The sequence below is a fragment of the Poecilia formosa genome, unplaced genomic scaffold, assembly GCF_000485575.1.
Source record: "Poecilia formosa unplaced genomic scaffold, Poecilia_formosa-5.1.2 Scaffold474, whole genome shotgun sequence".
NCBI lineage: Eukaryota > Metazoa > Chordata > Actinopteri > Cyprinodontiformes > Poeciliidae > Poecilia > Poecilia formosa.
This window is the reverse complement of record NW_006800413.1, coordinates 185,136-204,862: the sequence shown is the minus strand read 5'-3', so window position 1 is coordinate 204,862 and position 19,727 is coordinate 185,136. Positions and strand designations below refer to the sequence as shown.

Here is a 19,727-nt window from a genome sequence, read left to right as displayed (position 1 = left end):
CTTCAGTCTCCCCTCAGTGGATGCTGTTAATCGCTGACGAAGCAAAAGACGCGCCCCCGTCCCTCCTCTCTGTCACCCGCTTCTCCCCTGCTGCGTGTGTGCAGCTCAGCTCAGCGTGGTTGGCCTGGGAGAGTGAGGGAGGGTGAGTGAGTGAGTGAGTGAGTGAGCGGTGTGTTGTAGTTTATCCAATGCGGATTTCACAGTCACCGACTGCCTGCTCGAAAAGCCTCGGATCCTCCAGGATAGGCCGGGATCGCCGCTGAAAGCCTTTTAACTTTACGGCTTTTTTTTTTTTAATTTTGTCTTATTTTTTTTAAATTTATTTTTTGTTTTTACTAACAACAAAAGACCCGCAGTGATCTGGAGACTCTTAAAAGCAGGACGAAGATGCGGGGAAGAGACTTGTCCCTACGCCGCTAGGCTGATCCCGGCAGAGGGGAGAGAGCTGATCTGTGTCTGCGGCAGGAGTTTTGAGAGGAAAGCAGCGGCAGCAGAAAGGCGAGGATGCTCGGCGGTCAGGGCGAGAGATGAGCAGCGGACATGGTAAGAAGCACAACACACACACACACACACACACCGTTGCCCTTTAATTTGCGTATTCGTTTTCATTGCATTGCCTCCACCGTCGCTTTACCTTTTAGCATACGTGTGTAATGCAAGAAGGCAATCGATGCTTCACATGGCAAATCCTCGCATCCACCGCATGAGGGGGCGTGTTAAGACGCGTTGGGGGTAAAGAGGGGGAGTTTATGCAGACCTCTGACGGCCCCACTGCCTCCCTCATCTCCCCCTTCATCGCCACCCGCTAAAATCCACCATCATTTCAGTCCTCTACCGGTAACCACTGCTTAGTCACTGCACACCAAGCTCCACCTGCTTATTGCTTTTTCTTATGTAGGCAAGATGTAAAATAATGAAGCGTGCACCTGCTACCCCAGCACGCATGCGCACTTTCGGACAACGGGGTGACGTTAATTCCGAGAAAATGACGCACGGGACTTTAAAACTTGAACATTATTTAAGTCGATAAATGAATTGAAGCCCCACTTTGTCACTTTATTACTGCATTCAGACTCAGTTTCTGGCGTGGGTCACCGTTGAAACCAGATATTTTCATTTGAATAAAAATACATTTCTGACTATCTGAAGTCAAATCAGATCTACGTTTTCTTGTTTTAAATCAGTTAAAATCACTAAAATTATTTCTATTTACTAAATGCCAGAAAACTTTAAAAAAATGTTTTGCAACTTTTTTTGTATGTTGTGTTTAAAGCATTTAATTTGAGCCAAAAAGATAATTTACCTTAACATGATTTGCTTGGATTGTTTCAGTTTAATGAATATTTATTATCCCTAATGGCCCAATGACTTATTGATCTGTGTAATTGAAATAAAAGTTGGCCTATATTTTATATGTTAAACAAGATTATTGAAGGCAGGAATTTTATTTATTTTTTGCTAGTGTTTTATTCTGAGACCAGTCAGGTGGGGCATTTTAAAACACAAAATCTTGCTATATTTTAGTTTACTTTGTCCCTGCCTAGAATGTAGTATACCACCAGAAAAAAATATTAATAAGAGCAAAAAAATTAGTTTTTCTATATAATAGTGAATTGAAGCTGCTTTTTTTAATTTGTATTGTTTTGATCTCCAAAGATTTTTGCCATCAGGTCAGAGTGAATATTCATTCAAAGATTGAAAAGAGTAATTTCACTGCTTCCTGCCTCTTAATTATCTTTATATCTATTTTATTAAACTGGACACATGGATCTAAAACCTCACAATAGAATAAAAAACACTGAGTCTACAAAATGTAATCTATTTTTATAGTCACGTGTCAATAATTACAATGTGCTATAAATAATCAACATTTGGTTGAAGAAAACCCAGCCTTGAGCTGACAGAGTAGAGCTCAAAACAGCAGGCCTTTATCACACTGCTACATCAAAAGTGAATTACTAAAACAGGTCGATAACAAATCATGACTACTGCACTAAGCCATACTTCACACCCTAAAGTCCGGTGTGTTATAGAAAAGCATATGAAAAAGTTGATGTAACTGAAAACTTGTATTTCAATAAAAAGACTAAATATACTTTAATTTTATTTGAACTGTTGCACGCTAGTGATAGATGTGTGTGAGTCACAAAATGTTTGCTTTCAACCTAACATTGCTCTGTGTGATTTATTCTGTTAATTCCCAGAATGTCTCCACAGTTTGAGCAAATGCATTATATGAGTCTGCTACGTCTCAGAGGCAAACATCTGGTTATCTTGGGATGCTATTCCACTTTTTGGTTTTATGTGTTATAATCTTTACATCAACACTTTGGCCCTGGGAGTATTTTACACATCACGGGGTTTTGACCATCAAATGAAATTTCTCTCGTCATACTGTTTGTATGACAACGTTGAATTCCTCATCAGAGCACTGTTTACGCTCTGTGTGTCGTATTAGTTCCTCAATTTGACATGTTTGCTGTGACGCGAGGCTCAGACGAAGACGACCGAATCATAGTGTTTCCAAACACATTTCCAGTTTTTTAGCACGAGCTAGCGAGTGAGCGTGTGCATCGGTGTGTGAGCCGGTCGAAGATGATTGTGCAGAAAGCTGATACTGATTGCAGCTGCTGAGCATTAGTTCCCTCTTCATACTCGCCCTTCTCTCTGTGTGCCTCTTGCACCTATACAGTCTCCTTCATGCTCGTCCCCTCAGTGTTTTGTAACAGAGCCATCTGCATCTTAGGCTCCCGCTGCTGCTGCTGCTGCTGATGTTGGCTTTTCAGCCAAACGAGGCGTCCTCTGCATCCTTCCAGTGTGAGCGGTTATAGAGCAGCAGTGAACGGTTATCAGACAATTTGATTTTGTGGTTTTAAATAGACTGGATAATAGCACAGTTGCACAAAGTGCTCAATATGGACTCAGGTGATTAAACTATTGGTTTATTTATAGTTTTGTCTTTTTTTTCTGCCTTTTGCCTACAGTATTAAACTAAGACCTAATCAAATAGATTTTTGGGGGGCCGGGGGACGAGGAGTAATACATGTCTAACTAGTAAAGTAAATAAAAGGCCTGAATCAATTTGGATAAGGCTTTAGACAATTTTTTTTAGAATTTATAATAATGTAAATATAAAGATACAAAAATGTTATGCAATGAAATTATACTGTACATGCAAGTCTTTGGTGCAGGGGTGTCTAAAGAGTGGCCCTTAAAACTGTTTTGTTCGACCCCCGATACAAGTCTACAATAGTAAACATTTGGCAAACAGAAAACAACTGAGAACCTAAAAAATTGGAAATTGTCTTTTCCGTTTAAAGGGCAACAGTCCAAAGCCCTTTTTCTGCTTTAGATCTCCAATGACATTCCAATATCATAGAAATTTTAGTTTTTTGTTTGTATATAATGTCTGCATTTTTAATTTTATTTAATGTACGCACAGTACTGCTTGAGAGAGTGAAATATCTGAATATTTAACCTGTCAGCAATAATAAACGAATGATAAAGATTGCTGGATTCCTGGATCTCATTGATTTGTCAGGCTGGAAATAGCACAAAGCAAAGACATAAATGTAATTTTACTTTTTTTTTTAGAAAACTTTGTAAGAGCATTTGTTTACTTCAAGAGCCAACAAAAAAAAACCTTTCTCTGAGGTTCTCCCTGCTTTATTTATTTTAATAATAGACCTACACATTGATTAGCACTTATTTTGATCGCTGTCCTTTGAGAAGGCATCTCAGGACAAGTTTTACTGTACAGCACTATTGACGTACCGGGTACTTTGAAGTGCCTTACAGGAAGAACAAATGAACAGAGGTAAAATAAAACATCTTATGTGACAAAAAAAAAAAGAGAGAGGAAAAAGTGAGCATTTCGGTGATAAAACTTATGCAAATCACAAGACGAGATGGCAGCGGAACAACCTTAGCTTGTTTTCGTTTTCCATTCTGCATATTGCACTCAAAGAATGGCAGCGTGACGCACCGAAAACCTCCCTGGCCTATGACTAAGACATATGCACAGCTATGACAACAGATTAGGTCATGCATGTAGGCACGTGTGACACACTTTGTATGCATCTAAAACGAACAGGCTGCTTATGTTCTTAGGAACATGTTAGGTGATGTTCAGTAGCACTTTTAGCTGTGTTTGTATTCAGATAGATTATTTAAAAAAAGAATCGATTCGTGGAAGAACCTTCACTTGCTTGAACATGTTCACACCACTGTTCAGATTCCAGATTTTTGTGCTGTTTAAAAAAATAAATCAGGGCGTGAAAAATGATTTCAAAACGTTTTCTACATACAGCATGACGCTTATCTTATACAATTTATCTGAAAAACAAATCAGAAAAAAAATATGTTGCAGTAATTTTGGTTGCATGAGTCTACACATCCTTTGACGCTTTGCTGAAACAATTTTTTAAATAAATGTTTTCTTTTTTTTTTTTTTTTTCTCTTGCTCGGTAAAAATATTTACCCACTTTGCCTTGTGAAACCTCTTCAAGTTTTTACGCAAATTTAACAAATTTGGAGAGTTATGCCAAAATAGAAGGGGGTGAGTCCGTTTTTCTGAGAGAAACATTTTGTTTTCAGGTCATTTGGAAACTTTTTGCAAAAATGTTATGACCATTTATCTTTTTAATGCACTGGATTTAGGCGCTAAAATGTTTTTATTTAAGTATAAACTGAAGTTGGAGATTTGAAAGCTATTATCAAATAAGATGTAATGTTAAATCACATCACTAGATGTTTTTTATTCCCTTTTAATTCCAAATTGCTATAGATTTCAGTAAAAAAGAAAGTTCTACTTACTGATTTATTCTATCAATAAATTGCTTATTTCAGACAACGAATGATTTGAAATTCTCAGCTGTTTTATGAATCATCTCATAGCTTTAAGACTCGACGAGCAAAGGGAAGCATTACACTTCACTGGAGAAACATTTCAGACAGAAACAGCCTGTTGACTCTTTTTAACTTTAATCACCCAAATGGAGTATTTTTGTTGTTGTTTCTTTGTATGCATTCACAAATTTAGCTGTTTTTTTTCCCAGGGAAACCAAACCTTTAAAAATGTCTGGCGACAACGGAGAAGAAACAGCTGTTTAGTCAAATCTCAGCTCAGCTACGTCAAAGATTAGGGACAAAGATCGGAGGACAGCAGAGTCTTTATTTCAGAGTAAAGTGTTTGAGAAAGGGATGAAAGATGCTCTGAGTGTAAAAAAAAAAAGAAAAAAAAGCTAAACCGCAAGAGGTGACCTTAGGTTGTGATCCATCCGAGCGTTTCCTAAGGCTATCGGGGAAAAGATCATAAATCTTACAGCGGAAGAAATAGAAAAAGTCAGGTTGCCTTCAAGTCAGATTAGATTGAAACGATTGAGGTCACACTAAATCAGCCTGGGTTTACTGGGTTAATGATGCTTACTGTAATCAGAGGGAGAGCGACAACATCATGGGAGCCCAGAGTCATCAATTCCCCCGTGTTCCCTCTCAAATAGGAGTTTAGAACAGAAAAGTGGGTTGGGAACGTGTATGCGTGCGTGCGTGCGTGCGTGCGTGTGTGTGTGTGTGTGTGTGTGTGTGCGTGTGTTTGTGAGTGTAGATTCTGGCCTGGATAAAAATGATTTTCAATTCAAGAAGCTTCATCAGACACCTGAGAGCCAGAAACTATGTGACCTACTTCTGTGTGACTGGGCCGCAGCTCTCCATCAGCAGGCTGTGTTTATGATGCCGAGGAGAAGCTCGCTCACGGTCCCATGTTTAGAAATAAACGTCATTTAAAGTCTGCCAGCTGTTTAGCCGTCCTCAAAAGCACAACTATTTCTGCAGAGCGGAGGAAGGATATTATTATTCCTGGCGATTCATGGGAACAACATCTGACCGGTGCAGAAAAAAAAAAGAAAAAAGCAATGTTTATAAGTTGATTATACAGTCTATTTATACTTTATATACTTTATATATTAATTTATCTCCCTGGCTGTTTGTTGCAGGAGCGCCCTGAGAGTCGTGACAGAGAAGAGGAGCCCTCCCTGGCATAGCTGCCTCTTCTCTCCTTCAGCCTGCTGATCCCCTACCCTCCTTTTTTTAAACTTGTGGAGTATTTGTTTTTGCTTTCGTCACATTTCACCATGACAACCTCCGCCCTGCGACGACAGGTGAAGAACATTGTGCACAACTATTCAGAAGCAGAGATCAAGGTATTTATTGTCTTCTGACTCCTTTAGTGACACCTACAGTGCTCCTGAAAAGTATTTGCCCCATTACGCTTTCTTTTTTTTTTTAATTTTCACTTTTTTTGTGGGCTGCACAGTGGCGCAGTTGTCATAAAGTGATAGTCAGACATTCTCATAAAGAATTCACGGTTTTGTCTATTACTACAAGTAGTTCAGGCCTGAAAGAAGCGAAGCAGTCCCAGACCATCACGCCGCCACCACCATGTTTGACTTCAGTTAGGATGTTTATTTCTCAGAAATGCTGTGTGAGCGTTTCATTACTCCAGACGTAATGAAACGTTCAGCCTTCCAAAATGTTCCACTTTTGTCGCATCAGTCCACAGAATTGATGAGTATTTTCTCCGAACAAATGAAATCATCATCTGAACTCTTTTTTTTTTCTTTTTTTTTTTTTTTGTATTTGTCTAATAAATAAATTTTGTGTGGTTACCTGAAACATTCAGTATCATAAGTAGAAATTTAAAAGCAGAAGAAATCTGTAGGGGGGAGGGCGAATAGATTTTCACCTTACTGCATGTGAGTCAAAATATATTCTGTCCGTTACTTCGGTGTGTTTAAACATTTGGATTGCTTCCTGATGCCGATGCCCGAGGAGAAGCGGAACACTCAGAGATCCCGTTCTTGTCACTGTGAAGGTACGCGAGGCCACTTCCAACGATCCATGGGGCCCGTCGTCGTCTCTCATGTCAGAAATCGCTGACCTGACCTTCAACGTCGTGGCGTTCGCCGAGGTCATGGGGATGGTGTGGAAACGGCTCAACGACAGCGGCAAGAACTGGAGGCACGTCTACAAGGTCTGTTTCTCTACGCCCTGACAACAATATGTGTTCTTTGAAGAGAACTGAAAGTTAAAGCACGTCTGTGCAAATATTTTCCAAAATCCGTGTCTGAGTCCAGGCGCTGACTCTGCTGGATTACCTGCTGAAGACGGGATCGGAGAGGGTAGCCCAGCAGTGCCGGGAAAATGCATTCACCATTCAGGTGCATAATTACTCTTCAGGACAAGCTGCAGTTCAGCTGTTTTTTTTTTTTTTTTTTTATCATTATTGTTAGTATTATTATTGACCCTGAAGACCAATTCTTCTCCTGCTGCATCTTATGCTGTAGCTTCTTAAAAAGAAACATAAGCCAAAACCAAAAAAGCATGTAAAAGTCTTCATAATCCTTGAACTTTTACACATTTTTTCAGATTACAACTTTAATGTATTTGACTGAGTCATGATCAGTCAGCACTACAACAGATAATACCGATGTGTTAGAATGGCCTAGTCAAAGTCCAGACCTAAATTCAACCGAGAGTCTGTGGCAAGACTTCAAAAGATTGGATATTTAATGGTGCATTTAAAGCAGCATGATCAAATTTGAGCTATTTTTGCAGTAAATAGTGATTCTTTGAAATATAATTTTTTTTTTACATTCACATTATTCAGATTTTTATTTATAAAAATCTTAAAACCCATCCATTAGTTTTCAGCTCAAAACTGTGTCGTATGCACAATCACATGCGTACAAAACACTGAAGTTTGTGGTAGCGATGTGACAAAATGTGAAGTTCAGGGGAATAAATAGTTAAGAACTAACTTTATTTATTTAGTTACTTTAAATGTGTTTTAAGAAGCTTAATGATCTAATTTCACAATCATCCAAACTATTCATTAAGAGAAGCTTCCTCAGATTCACTGTAACACAGACTGCTAGAGGGGATGTTCCCTGCCAACAGCCATTGTAATCCGCAATAACTCTGTGAAGATTCTGAATTAATGAGTTTCTACATTTAATTTCCCTTTGGGATCAATAAAGAATTTTTAAATTTAAATTAATGCAAAAAGGAGTCAGATTTCGAAAGCTTTTATTGCAGTGTCCTACGTGGTATTTTCAGTTTCTGTTTTAAACAAATATGTTACACACTACTTTTGTTGGCTTTATCATATTACCATAGGCATAATCATCAAACTTATCAGAAATAAACATTAGAAAGATACCGCCTTTTGAATCAGTATAATATTAGCTACAGTTTCTTTTTTAACTACTACAAATTCACCTTTCTATTTTATAATCATTTATCTTTTTACAAGTTTATCATATCTTGGTTCAATACAATACAGCTTTATTTAGCACTTTGAAACATGTAGAAATCCTCCATATATTTGAAATCATGCGTTCGATAATTAGGTTTTGCGCCACTTCTGCTTTAAATATACTATCGAAACCTTAATGGATAAAAAGCCAACCTGTCCTTCCACATTACTCAAAGGTAAAACAAAACAAAAAAAAAAGCTGAACGTGTTAGTAAAACCGTGTCTTTGTGTCTGGCTTTCAGACCCTGCGCGACTTCCAGTACGTGGATCGGGACGGCAGAGACCAGGGGGCGAACGTTAGAGAAAAAGCGCGACAGCTGGTGTGTCTGCTGAAGGACGAGGACCGACTGCGCCAGGAGAGGAGTCAGGCGCTGAAGACCAAGGAGCGAATGGCCGGGGGAGGAACGGGAGGGGGTAGCGGGGGTGGGGTTGGCGGCGGTGGCGGCAGCGGCGGCGGCGTGTACGGAGGTATTCCTCCATCATATCACCCTGGCAGACGTACAAGTCAGCCCAGCATGGCTGTGCTGTACGGGGAGGAATTCAGCCGCTCCAGAGGCTCGCCGTGCTCCTTCAACTGTGAGTTTGACTTCAAACTCATCTGGACCCCTGAACTTTTCTTTGTTTTCTCCTTTAGTCGCTTGTAAAACGTATTATTTAGACTTCTGCCATCTCTAGTTAAGCGCTTTTCTAACCATAGCCAGGTGTTTAAACAGGAGCTCTCCAGTCGGACTTCATTTCTTTACATCTTGTTTCCAAGTATCAGTAGTTCCACATTTTGTGAAGGAATTTTTAAGGATTTGATAATTAGTTGCTTTTTAGCAAACATATTTGCAGCCTCTCCTTCAACACCCTCCTTCCCCCTTCTATCGACCCGATCGCAAAATATTCAAACGAGCTCCTTACCCCCTGGGCTCCGTGCCATTGTGCATCTGTTCCTCACCCCGCCTGTACATGCCTGTTCCCTCTGCAGCCTCGGCCTCGTCTCCCCGCGCCGCTTCAGACCTGGAGCAGGCCCGGCCTCAGACCAGCGGGGAGGAGGAGCTGCAGCTCCAGCTGGCGTTAGCCATGAGCAGAGAGGAGAGTCAGAAGGTAAGACGACAGAGCAGCTAAGAGAAATGGACCTCGCTGTCTCACGCTGTGTTCATCACCTTGGCTCCTGCCAGACCCCTGTGTTGGAGAAAAGAGTCTCTGTGTCACAGCATCAGCATTGTGTAAATGAGTGCAGCCCAGTTTGTAGCTGAACCATGAACTTGAAGATGGTGGAGCTCAACCCGGCGTCATTCAGCGGCGCTCAACCAAAGATGTACCGTAGGTGTGAGTGATGGAACCAGTTTAGCAGCAGCAGTTTTAATGGGGACACAAGTTTGATAATGTAGGACTCTTTAAACATCTTTAAGTTTGACAATTTTGCCTGCGGCTTTGCGTCAGAAGTTAAATAATGCATATTAGAAAAGAGGCTTTTGCTCCTCCGTTTTATTGCTCATGGGAAGGAAACACGAAGCATCGATCTGAGGAAGCTGCACATTCCTTTCCCTCCCTGTTTTCTCCCACACCATCACAGTGATTAGGACAGACAAAATCACAGCACAGATGCATATATATATATATATATATATATATATATATATACATATATTTTTTTTTTTCTTGGCACAACTAACTTTGAGTGGCCATTATGACTAGCAACTTTAAAAAGTATAAGTTGGCCTTACATTAATCACAGGACCTCCTGAAACCTGCAGATGCCCTGATTTACCTTTTAGCTACACGTCCTTATCCAGAGAGGCACAAAGGTTTTGTTGTTCATCTTTACCAGCAGTACCTTGTAGTGTGTAGGGCTCTTTAGAGGAGCCCCCCTCCCCCCACATGAGTTTTTGATGTCTTAATGGTTTTCATTAATGGAAATGTTACAAATGGTTTTAATACTCGTCCACAACATGAGCCCTTCCTTCCCGTTACCATAGTGATGGATGAAGACACACAACTGCAGATTGCTTCAAGCTTTTGTCAAAAGGAGCAAGACAAGGTGCAAACACAGTTAGAAATCTGTCTCCTAACTGCCTGAGAAAAACCTTTATTAATTTTTCAGTGTCGTTTCATATTTTCCTCATATGACACTTTCCTGAAGCTTTATTCCACTATTTGCTTCTCTTTTTTCTTCCTTAATCATCTTTGTTTTTTGGGAGGACTGTCTGCCACGTAGAATCATGATTCCTTTAATGCAATATGAAATCAGTCTTTTTTATATACACATACATATACATATATATATATATACTCCCAAAGTAACCTCTTGGATGATTTCCCCACTGCTTTGCTCTAAATCACCTCTTTGAAAACCAGAACAAAAAGTCTCCGGTTTGCATTCATTCTGCCAGACGAATCCAAAGTGGTGTTTTGCTAGCGGCGGTGTGCATTCGTGGGCTTGTTGCATTCATGATGTCACTATGCCGCCCCTGCAGGAACAGCGCTGTCGCCAAGGAGACGACTCCCTGTTACAGAAGGCCCTGGACGAGAGCAGGAGAGAGAGCCAGTCAGAGATGCACGAGGTTAGTTTGAAAATGCGTGCGTATGAGCCGGACGGCTCGCGTGTGTGTGTGTGTGTGTGTGTGTGTGTTTGTGTGGTAAATGCAAATTTGTATAGAAAGGTGGGTGGGAGCATTTGTAGGTGGCAGCTGGCAGGCATTTTGAGAATGAAGCAGAGTTTTTCAGCTTGTGTTTTGGAGATACGGAGGAGAAGCGAGACCGTAAAATGGACAAACGTTGACAGGGCTTTGAGAGAGAAAGAGCCGAGGGCTTTGAGAGGAGAACGGGAGAGTTCGCCACAGGATGAGTCCCGTTTCACCTCACTGCTAAATGTCACATTACCCTAAGAGTCCTAATCCGGTTGTACATCTCTCTCTCATATCTCTGTCAAAAAGCCAATGAGACTCACTGACTGTGTTATGTAAATGTCCTCGGGGTGTGTAATTGGCTACACCGTGTTCGCATTACTCTTATCATAGAGAGACAGGTGCTTTCAGCTGCGTCAGTGAGACACCGTGGGAAGTGGGTGTAATGGGTCCCCAGCTGAAAAACTCTGCAGCGTGCTCACATTATCAGGCACACACACAACAAAAACAAACAAAGGCCGTCATATCAGGAATAACAAAACCACTTTCTGTTCACTCTGTTAATTATGACCTTGTCCCATCCCCTCACTGTTCCATGAAGGTCATTTTCAGCTTTTCATGGTGCGTTTTTGCCTTATTTGATGATACAACATGGTGTTTTTAAGGTTTGCCGAAAGCGGAAAACGCTGGCGAGTTTGAGTTTATTATGAATTTTTGTCAGTACACACAATCGAGATTATACACACATGCTCAGACACATGTAAGCTACAAAGCTGACTGATGAACGACCAACAATATCATCCGGCGTGGATGCAAGCTGTTTCCTTATGCAATCTGAAATAAGCTGAAAGGCTGGGAGGATTCTTTTTCTGTCAGTGTTCAAGCACTTGCACCAATCAGGCATAACATTATAACCAATATAATATATATTAGGTGGTAAGTGAAGAGTTTCTTAGAAACGTAGTCCAGCATTAGGATCCATGTATCTGCATTCCACCTTTATTATTTGGGTTAATATCTCTTAAGTTGTAGGAACCATTGGCTTTTTGTAGCCAACCAACAAGACACTGGTATAATTCTGGCTTGACATTTGAGAACTCATTTTAGAAGTGGGGGACATAATTTAAATCAAAGAAAATTCACATTCCTTCAGGTTTGGGAAAACTATTCCAGGAGTTTGTTGGCAGTCTGCCAGTTTAGATGTGTTTGAGACCTTTGACCTGTTGAAACACCCAATCATTTTCAGGTTTCCATTGTCCAGCAGTTATGAGGTGAAGTTGATCAATTTAGTGATGTTTGATTTGTTAATATTTGCTGTACAAAGAACCAGTAGCTCAGTTTGGAGTTGCATTAGATTGCTGTTTGGGTTGAAAGCTTCACCTTTGTGGCCTATTGGCTTGACCTTTGTCTTGTCTGGCAAACATTTTGTTTCATCTGTAACCGCTTGACTTCTTCATGTTGGCAGCTGTGGGTCTCGGTTGAGCCTGAAGCGGTTGGGATCAGGAGCTTCTGTATTTTCTTGCTCAAATTAAACTGTATTTGGATTATCTGTATGATTCTTTTGAACTACGGCACAATTCACTACCAACCTCTCTCACGGGTGTGAAAAATCCTTAAACTTCATCTTTCAGTGTTCATTCAGTTCATTGAGTTCTGTGGCCATTCATTTATTTTTTTTTTTTAGCCTGTTCAACTAACTATTAATGCTTGACTTGTGATTTCGGACTCGGTGCTTAAACACAGATGTGTGAGTAACTGGTAAATGATTAATTGATGCATCTGGTGTGGCATTTTAAATTGCAGTACTTTGAATGTGAAATGAGTAGATATTTTATGATGAGTGCATGAGGTGAAAAACAATATTTGTTGAGCTTTTTTGTTGTTTTTTTTCCTTCTGAATATCAGTTTTTCGTATGTGAACTGCATGAGAGAGTCGTCTGTCATAAATCTTTCGGTTTTTTTCCCCTGCAGTCTGCCATGTTGGAACTGGTGGACATATTTGGATCCTCGTCCGAGCCGCAGCCTCCCTCCAGCGACCCTTGGACAGCAGCTCAGCCTTCTTGTAACATCTCCTCCAACCCCTGGGACTCTGTAGGTGGGTGGCTCATGACAGGAACAGCCACATGTTTTTATTTTATTTTTTATTTTTTTTGCCACACTCAGAGAAGATCATGTCTGTCTTCACAGCAGTTCAGTCCAGCACTCCTGTGATTAATAGCCCCTGGGTGGCTCCGTCCTCCTCCTCCTCTAACACGGCCAATCCTTGGGCTCCGTGTACCAACTCACACCCGGATCCTTGGGAAGCGGCACCTGCCCTCTCCAGTCCTCTTAATAATGCGTGGGACAGCCCAACAGATGGTGGTACTTTACACTTTGTCCTTTATCAGACGTCACAAAGGCACGGTAGAATGCACATACAGCCTCACAAGCATCCTTATCCGTTGAAGTGTTTCACATTTCAGCACTTAATGACCACAAACCTGTGTGTTTTAGTCTGGGTTTCATGTTATGAAAAACCCACAGAAAGTATATCATAACTAGAAAGTGAAAGAAAAACGGTACATATGTTTATTTATCTTTGAGAAAAAAATTCAAATTGTGGCATCCATTTGTATTTTGCTGATTGGACCATGCTGACAAGTAAATGTGCTGTAATCTCAACTTTCTTCAGTAGCTCTGGCTGTATGTTCGGGGTTGATGATGAACTGTGCCATAGTCTCAAGTCTTGTTGGCCTAAAAAGGTTATCTTTCAAGATCTTTAAAAACATGTTTTTTTACATATTTTGTAAACTGTCACTATGTATAATCTAATGCATATAATATGTGAAAAAATGTAGCTCCTATTCCTCCTCCCTATTGTCTTGAAGTCAACTGCAGAAATGCGCCGCTTTCAGTCAGAAACAACCAATCAGAGTCAGGTGGAGGGCTTTAGTACTGCCAATCACACTCGTGAATACGCTGCTCCCCTGAAAAAGACAACCTAACATTATAGGAAAACTGGTTATCCGCTATCATTGGTGGCTATGCTTACTAGCCTGATCATTCACTGCAGGCTGTGCTACGAGGAACTACCAAGGGGGAAGGGTGTTAGCAGTACGTAAAATCCCAAAAAGCACAAATTCCCCTCCGACCATCAATGAACTTTTCGCGCTCTAAGGTCACTTTAAATTTGTAAACCCATAAGTACTATATTCTATCTGTTCTGTTTCAATCACTTTTCATTTTCCCACACACAGAACAGGAAGGGACTGATCCGTTCACTGCACAGGAAGAAGAAAAGCCTCAGCAGGAAGTTCCCAAAGCGTCCTCTCCGGAGCCCGCCAGCCCAACAGGTGGGGAGACAAATTAACACATTTGGCTAATTTGGCGGTAACCTTTTTAAAGTCAGCAGAACTCAGGCTGGAGTTTTTCTGCAGCCGTTGTTCACACTTCACAGAGGGAGATGCTCTTCTTGGAATGCATTAACGGAGGGACTAACATGAGGGATAGAGGGAGATTGTTGTTTTAGCATGAGCGAGAGGTGAGAAATACAGCGTTGAGAACAAGTGTTTAACCCTCACAGGTTTCCAAGGTTTTTGCTATTTTGGTAGTGTACAATTGTTCAGATTATCAACCTTATTTTAATATAAAAAAAAATAACCTTTTTTTTTTGTTTTCTTGTTGCATTGAATAAATCCTGCATTTAATTTCCACAACAGATTAACACAAGTATCAGCGATATATATATATATATATATATTTTTTTTTTTTTCTTTTTTTTCCCTTCTCATTATTACATTGGAAACTAAGTGCTTTTTTTTTGTTTACATAATTTTACACAAACATCAAAATGAAAGAGTGTCAGTCTTGTTTCTGTCAATGTTTTATGTTTTTCTTTGTTTTAAGAAGCAGAAATAAAATGACTGTTCTTTAAAAATTATGACAACTTTACTGTAGTAGAGAGTCATTGAAAGTTGTGTTGGGTTTTCACAAAAAGGTTATGTAATATTTTCGGCTCTAAAGTAGTTTTATGTAACCAGACTGAGGGCAAAAATGACTCTTTGGTTTGTAAAGATTGGCGATCTAGAGTGTTTGTTTACTCAGTCTTTTTTTTTAAATAACTTTAATATGTGAGCAGCCCCAATAAGATACTTAAAATTTTGTGACTGTAGCATGGAAAAGTGCAAAAAAATAAGTTAAAAGACTATGAATACCCATTCACCATTAACCTGTACGAACCCAAAACATTTATGAAAAATACATTATGAGGATTTTTCTGTTAAAGTTTTCTTTCTTCCGTTTTTGATCGTTTTCTTAATCAACTTTCTTCACTAAAGCATTGCATTTCAGCAAAAAGTCATTTTAAAAAGCTCCTTTGTGCTCCGTTCCCAGATGCGGAGATGTTTGCAGATAGAAACGAGTCTGAACTCTTCCCTGAACTAGACTCCAACTCGGATCCGTTTAAACCGGACCCACCACCGAAACACCAGATGAACGGTCGCAAGTCAGCCAGCCCGGAGATGTTTGACCTCTCCCGTTTGGCGCCGCCTCTCAGCGCCCCGCCCGTTCGTGTGTGCCGGACTCCGGAGGCCTTCCTCGGACCCACAGGGGCCTCGCTGGTGAATCTGGAGACTCTGATTCCCCCGAAACCCCCTACGAAGACGCTGAATAACCCCTTCCTGTCAGGTATTACGCTGATTTTCCGTTATTCACCCAGTCACTGCTGGCACGTAGAGAATTCCATGTTCACTTTTACCAAAATCTGCCCTCTCAGGTCTGAGTGCACCGTCTCCCAACAACCCCTTCCACTGCGACCAGCCGCGGCTCACCCTCAACCAGATGCGACCCTCGTCCACGTCTCCGCTGCCCCCTCACATGCTGCCCTACAGCCCGTCGCTGCCCCTCCCTCTGCTCCACCAGCCGCCCATCCTCCCCTCCTCCCTCACACAGCCTCCCTCTGGGCTCCTGGATCTGCCCTCTAACCTCCCCCAGCCGCTGCTGCCTCTCTCTCCTCGACCGGCACCTCGCGTTCAGACGCAAACGCACAGCCACAACCCTTTCCTTTGAGGCCGCTGCGGCACACAACCCATGGACTCTTGAGGGAACGATGTACGCCAGCTGCGGTAAACCTGTTGTAAAAGAGTGTGAACTGATTTGTGGTCTGATGTCATTAACTTTCAGTGGATGTAACAGATCCATACGGTGAATCCGTGTCTGTCTAAAGACACGTCAGCTGCTATAAAACCTAAACTCACTCATTCATGCACTCAAGCGTGCCTCAGGATGCATAAACACAAACACAACAACAAACTGACGGACTGTATCTGAAAAGTCTGGTCTTTTTTTTTTTTTTGTGTGTGTGTCCTCTCATCAACTTTGACGCTCCAAGCCCCGCCCCCCTCTGACCGCACCGCCAGACCGCTCCGTTTCATGAAGCAACACTCTCTGATTGTCCCCCAAGCGTCACTGGGATCTTTGCTGCTGCTTCACCGACAAAAGCATGAATGCGTTTTACTCACAAGCCTGCAAGCGACGATGTTCTTCTGAGAACCGGAGATGATGTACTTTTTAATCTGATGATTTGATCAGTATGTTAAGCTTTCCGTTAGTGGAGGAGGCCCCAAACTGTGAGATATCAGAAAGCACAGAGCACAAGTTGAACTCATGGACTCTCCTTCCTTTAGATTACGACATACAATGTTGTGAAAAAGTACTTGCCTTCATTATAGATCTCTTCACCTTTTGCTTTTTTGTCGTACCTAAAATGTTTTGATCACTAAACCACTTTTAATAACGCCTCAAGATAAACTGTGCAAATATAAAACACAGTATTCAAATTTGAAAAAGTAATGGCTTCCTAAACTGATTCACTGGCAGCAGTCAGGAGGAAGCAACTAGAAACTTATTGATTGCTGGTTGTGAGCCTTTTTCATTACCTGGAGGAATTTTGCCCCACTCTTCTTTGCAGAATTGTTTAATTTAGTAACAATTGGATGTCTGCTTAAAGTCGTCCTTCAGCATCTCAACACAGGGTGTCTGCACATCCTTAAAAAATCTTAAGTTGATGCATCGATCTAAAATTAAGGCCTTAAAATATCTTAAATTTGTTTTGAAAATGTAAGTTGGCCTTAAATATGTAAATTGCAGGTCTTAAATTATTGCACGTTTTTTATGTCTTTGTTTTGTTTTCAGGACTTTTTTATCAGGCATCTCCATTGTGGTCTGTGACCCGAGACGGTTGAGGCTGCTATTAACTAGCTGCTAATATACTCTTGCTAGCTGGTTAGCTTTGCTGCTTCCATCATGGGTAAGTGGAAATTTAGCGCCATTTAATTGTTGAATTTGACGATAAATTTGAATTCATAGTTGCATTAGTCATGGACCATTGGACCACCCCAGACCATTGCACTGCCACCATGTTTGATTAGCAACCCATCAAGGTGTGATGGGATGCCACTTTATCTCATGTTGTTAGAGAGGTTCTATTTACGTGATTTTTTCAGTTTCTTGATAAATTCAACTCTTCAGATCTGGCATTAATCAGGCTCGGGTGTTAAACCAAAATTAAGTGATTTATCCCATTGAGATTTAACATAGGTTGCAATTATATCTTTTGGCTTGGGTAGCTTTCTTCCTTAATAAATGAGGTCTGCTCTCTATAGTTTCTTTTCTGTGTGTCTAAAAATAATTTAATGATCCTAAATATTTAGGAGTGACAAAGATGCAAAAATAGATCAGTTTTGTGAGGGTGCAAATACTTTTTCACGGCATTGTAAAATCGCCATTACCTTTAATATCCTGAACTTTCCTCAGCATCTTGTTCTAAGTTAACTCTGTCTCATGTCATTTGAAAGCAAACGGTACCTTCTGGACCTGGGGTAAGCCAGCGTACGATTGATTTTGCTACCTAACTGTGGACCTACTTAAATCTCTGATTGTATCCGTGCCTGTTTCCACTGATTGCCCAAACTTCACTCCCTTGAAGCCGCTGTAGAGGACTTCTGGAAGAAACTGTCACTCCTGTAATGGGATTCAACCGAAGCTAATGAAATTGATGGAACTTAACTACAGAAATCAAATTACAGACAGATCATAATACCTTACTTCCGATGAAATGCCTGATGAGAAAGTAGGTAAAAGCGTAAAAGAACTGATAACAGATGTGAAGATCTTGGCACACTGGCAGTTTGACAATAAGAGGATCAGAGAAAAATCACACGATGAGACAATTTATCACTGCACTGAACCTGGACTTGAATGTGTAATGCCTACCTATAAACACATACAGGCTTGGTACATATGTATCTACTGAAAAATATATTGCTGTATTATGAAATATTATACCAATAAACAGCTAGTGTTTGCATTTATAGTTTCAGATGTTTTCATTTATTCGTGAGTCATTCTTTCTCTTGTTACAACTGTGAAAGTGGATAACCCTTCCAAATCCGCAGCTGCAGAAAAGACTTAAAGCACCGAAAGCTCCAACACGACAAAGACGATTTTCTATGAAGAAAAATAAGAGTTTTAAAATGCCATGATTTAATCAGTGAGAAACTTTTTTTGAGCTGACTGGTACATTTGCCTTAGAGACAAATTCATAGGCCACAATTTCTGTTTTGGATTTTATCACATGCACGCAAACTTCAAAGTAATTTGTTAGGATTTTATGTGTTTGGACAACAGAGTTGGTGAAGTGGAAGGGACACTTTTTCCTGTTTTCAACACTTTTCTGAACCAAAGAAATCCGAAAAGTCTGACGCATCGTGTGTAGTAGCCCCCGTTTACTCCAATTCCCCTAAAAAACGCATTGTTTTCAATTCTTAAAAAACATAAAACATATGTTTATGATACTTAGCATTTGAGTGATAAGTATCACTGTATAATCAACTTAAAAATGAAAATTTGCAACAGCTGGATTACTCTCAACCATCTTATCATAAACGATGAAAGGAAGTTGAACTGCGACCCTGCAGGAAGGACACGCTTAGCAGCAGAAAGGGAATAGAAACTGAAAGTGTCTATGCACGGTTTTCTATGAGAAACATCATTCTAAAAGTTTCATAGACACAACCCTGTACAGTAATAGCTTTTTTTATATGTAACCAATCAGTAAAATTTAGCCCGATGATGAAGAAGCTTTGAATGCTCTTTGTCCTGCAAATTAATCAAAAATAAGGCTTAAGTTGTAAGTCCTAAATAACCACTAGATGGCAGCACATCTTTACTATGCAACTGTTTGGACACAGAGCCACGTTTTTTTAAAACCAGCTGCTTACTGATAAATAATAACCTTACTTAAAATACTCAATATGCACCTCACTGCTTGTCAAAGAGTGGCAACTTTTAATGTCTGAGGATGAGATTAACAGGGATCACACGTCAATAAGCTCTAGGTCGCAAAATATTTCTCTAAGAAATAATCATCAATTGAGCTGTGGTTAACAGTGCTGCCTTTGCAGCAAAAAAAATATCCTATGTGTGAATTCTGGCCCTGGTTTTTTCTTGCATTGAAATTTGCATTTTTCCACAGTCCCCCAACGTGACGTGCGCACTGACAGGACAGCGCACTTGTCCTGTCAGTGTGTTGCCCTGTGATGGACTGGCAACCTGTCCAAGATGATTCACCTTGCACACTGTCAAAAAGAAACTTTTTAAAGTAGACTGAAGACAAGAAAGAAAAATAAAGGAAATTCAGTGATGTCGACAGTAAGAGACGCACTCAACCGTTCCGTTTGATTTTGAAGGCTGCCGTTCGTGCCCAGATCCAGTCATGTGCCGTCTGATCACAGACCTAAGCAGCTGCAGCCTCCACCTCCAGA

The 19,727-nt window shown here is 40.6% G+C and overlaps 1 protein-coding gene across 2 annotated transcripts; it reads left to right on the top strand.

Moving 5' to 3' along the window:
* The first annotated feature begins 44 nt into the window (after positions 1-44).
* epn3b (epsin 3b) lies at positions 45-18,271 on the top strand. 2 transcript variants are annotated; one of them, XM_016664258.1, is made up of 12 exons: positions 45-543; positions 5,994-6,200; positions 6,872-7,030; positions 7,134-7,217; positions 8,557-8,890; positions 9,285-9,403; positions 10,777-10,863; positions 12,898-13,021; positions 13,117-13,287; positions 14,163-14,258; positions 15,298-15,591; positions 15,680-18,271. In XM_016664258.1, the coding sequence occupies exons 2-12, from the start codon at positions 6,132-6,134 to the stop codon at positions 15,970-15,972; spliced, it is 1,830 nt and encodes a 609-aa protein (XP_016519744.1). In that variant the 5' UTR covers positions 45-543; positions 5,994-6,131; the 3' UTR covers positions 15,973-18,271. The 2 variants fall into 2 exon arrangements, with proteins under 2 accessions (XP_016519744.1, XP_007578385.1); XM_007578323.2 differs by having other exon boundaries at positions 13,114-13,287.
* The last annotated feature ends 1,456 nt before the right edge of the window (positions 18,272-19,727 follow it).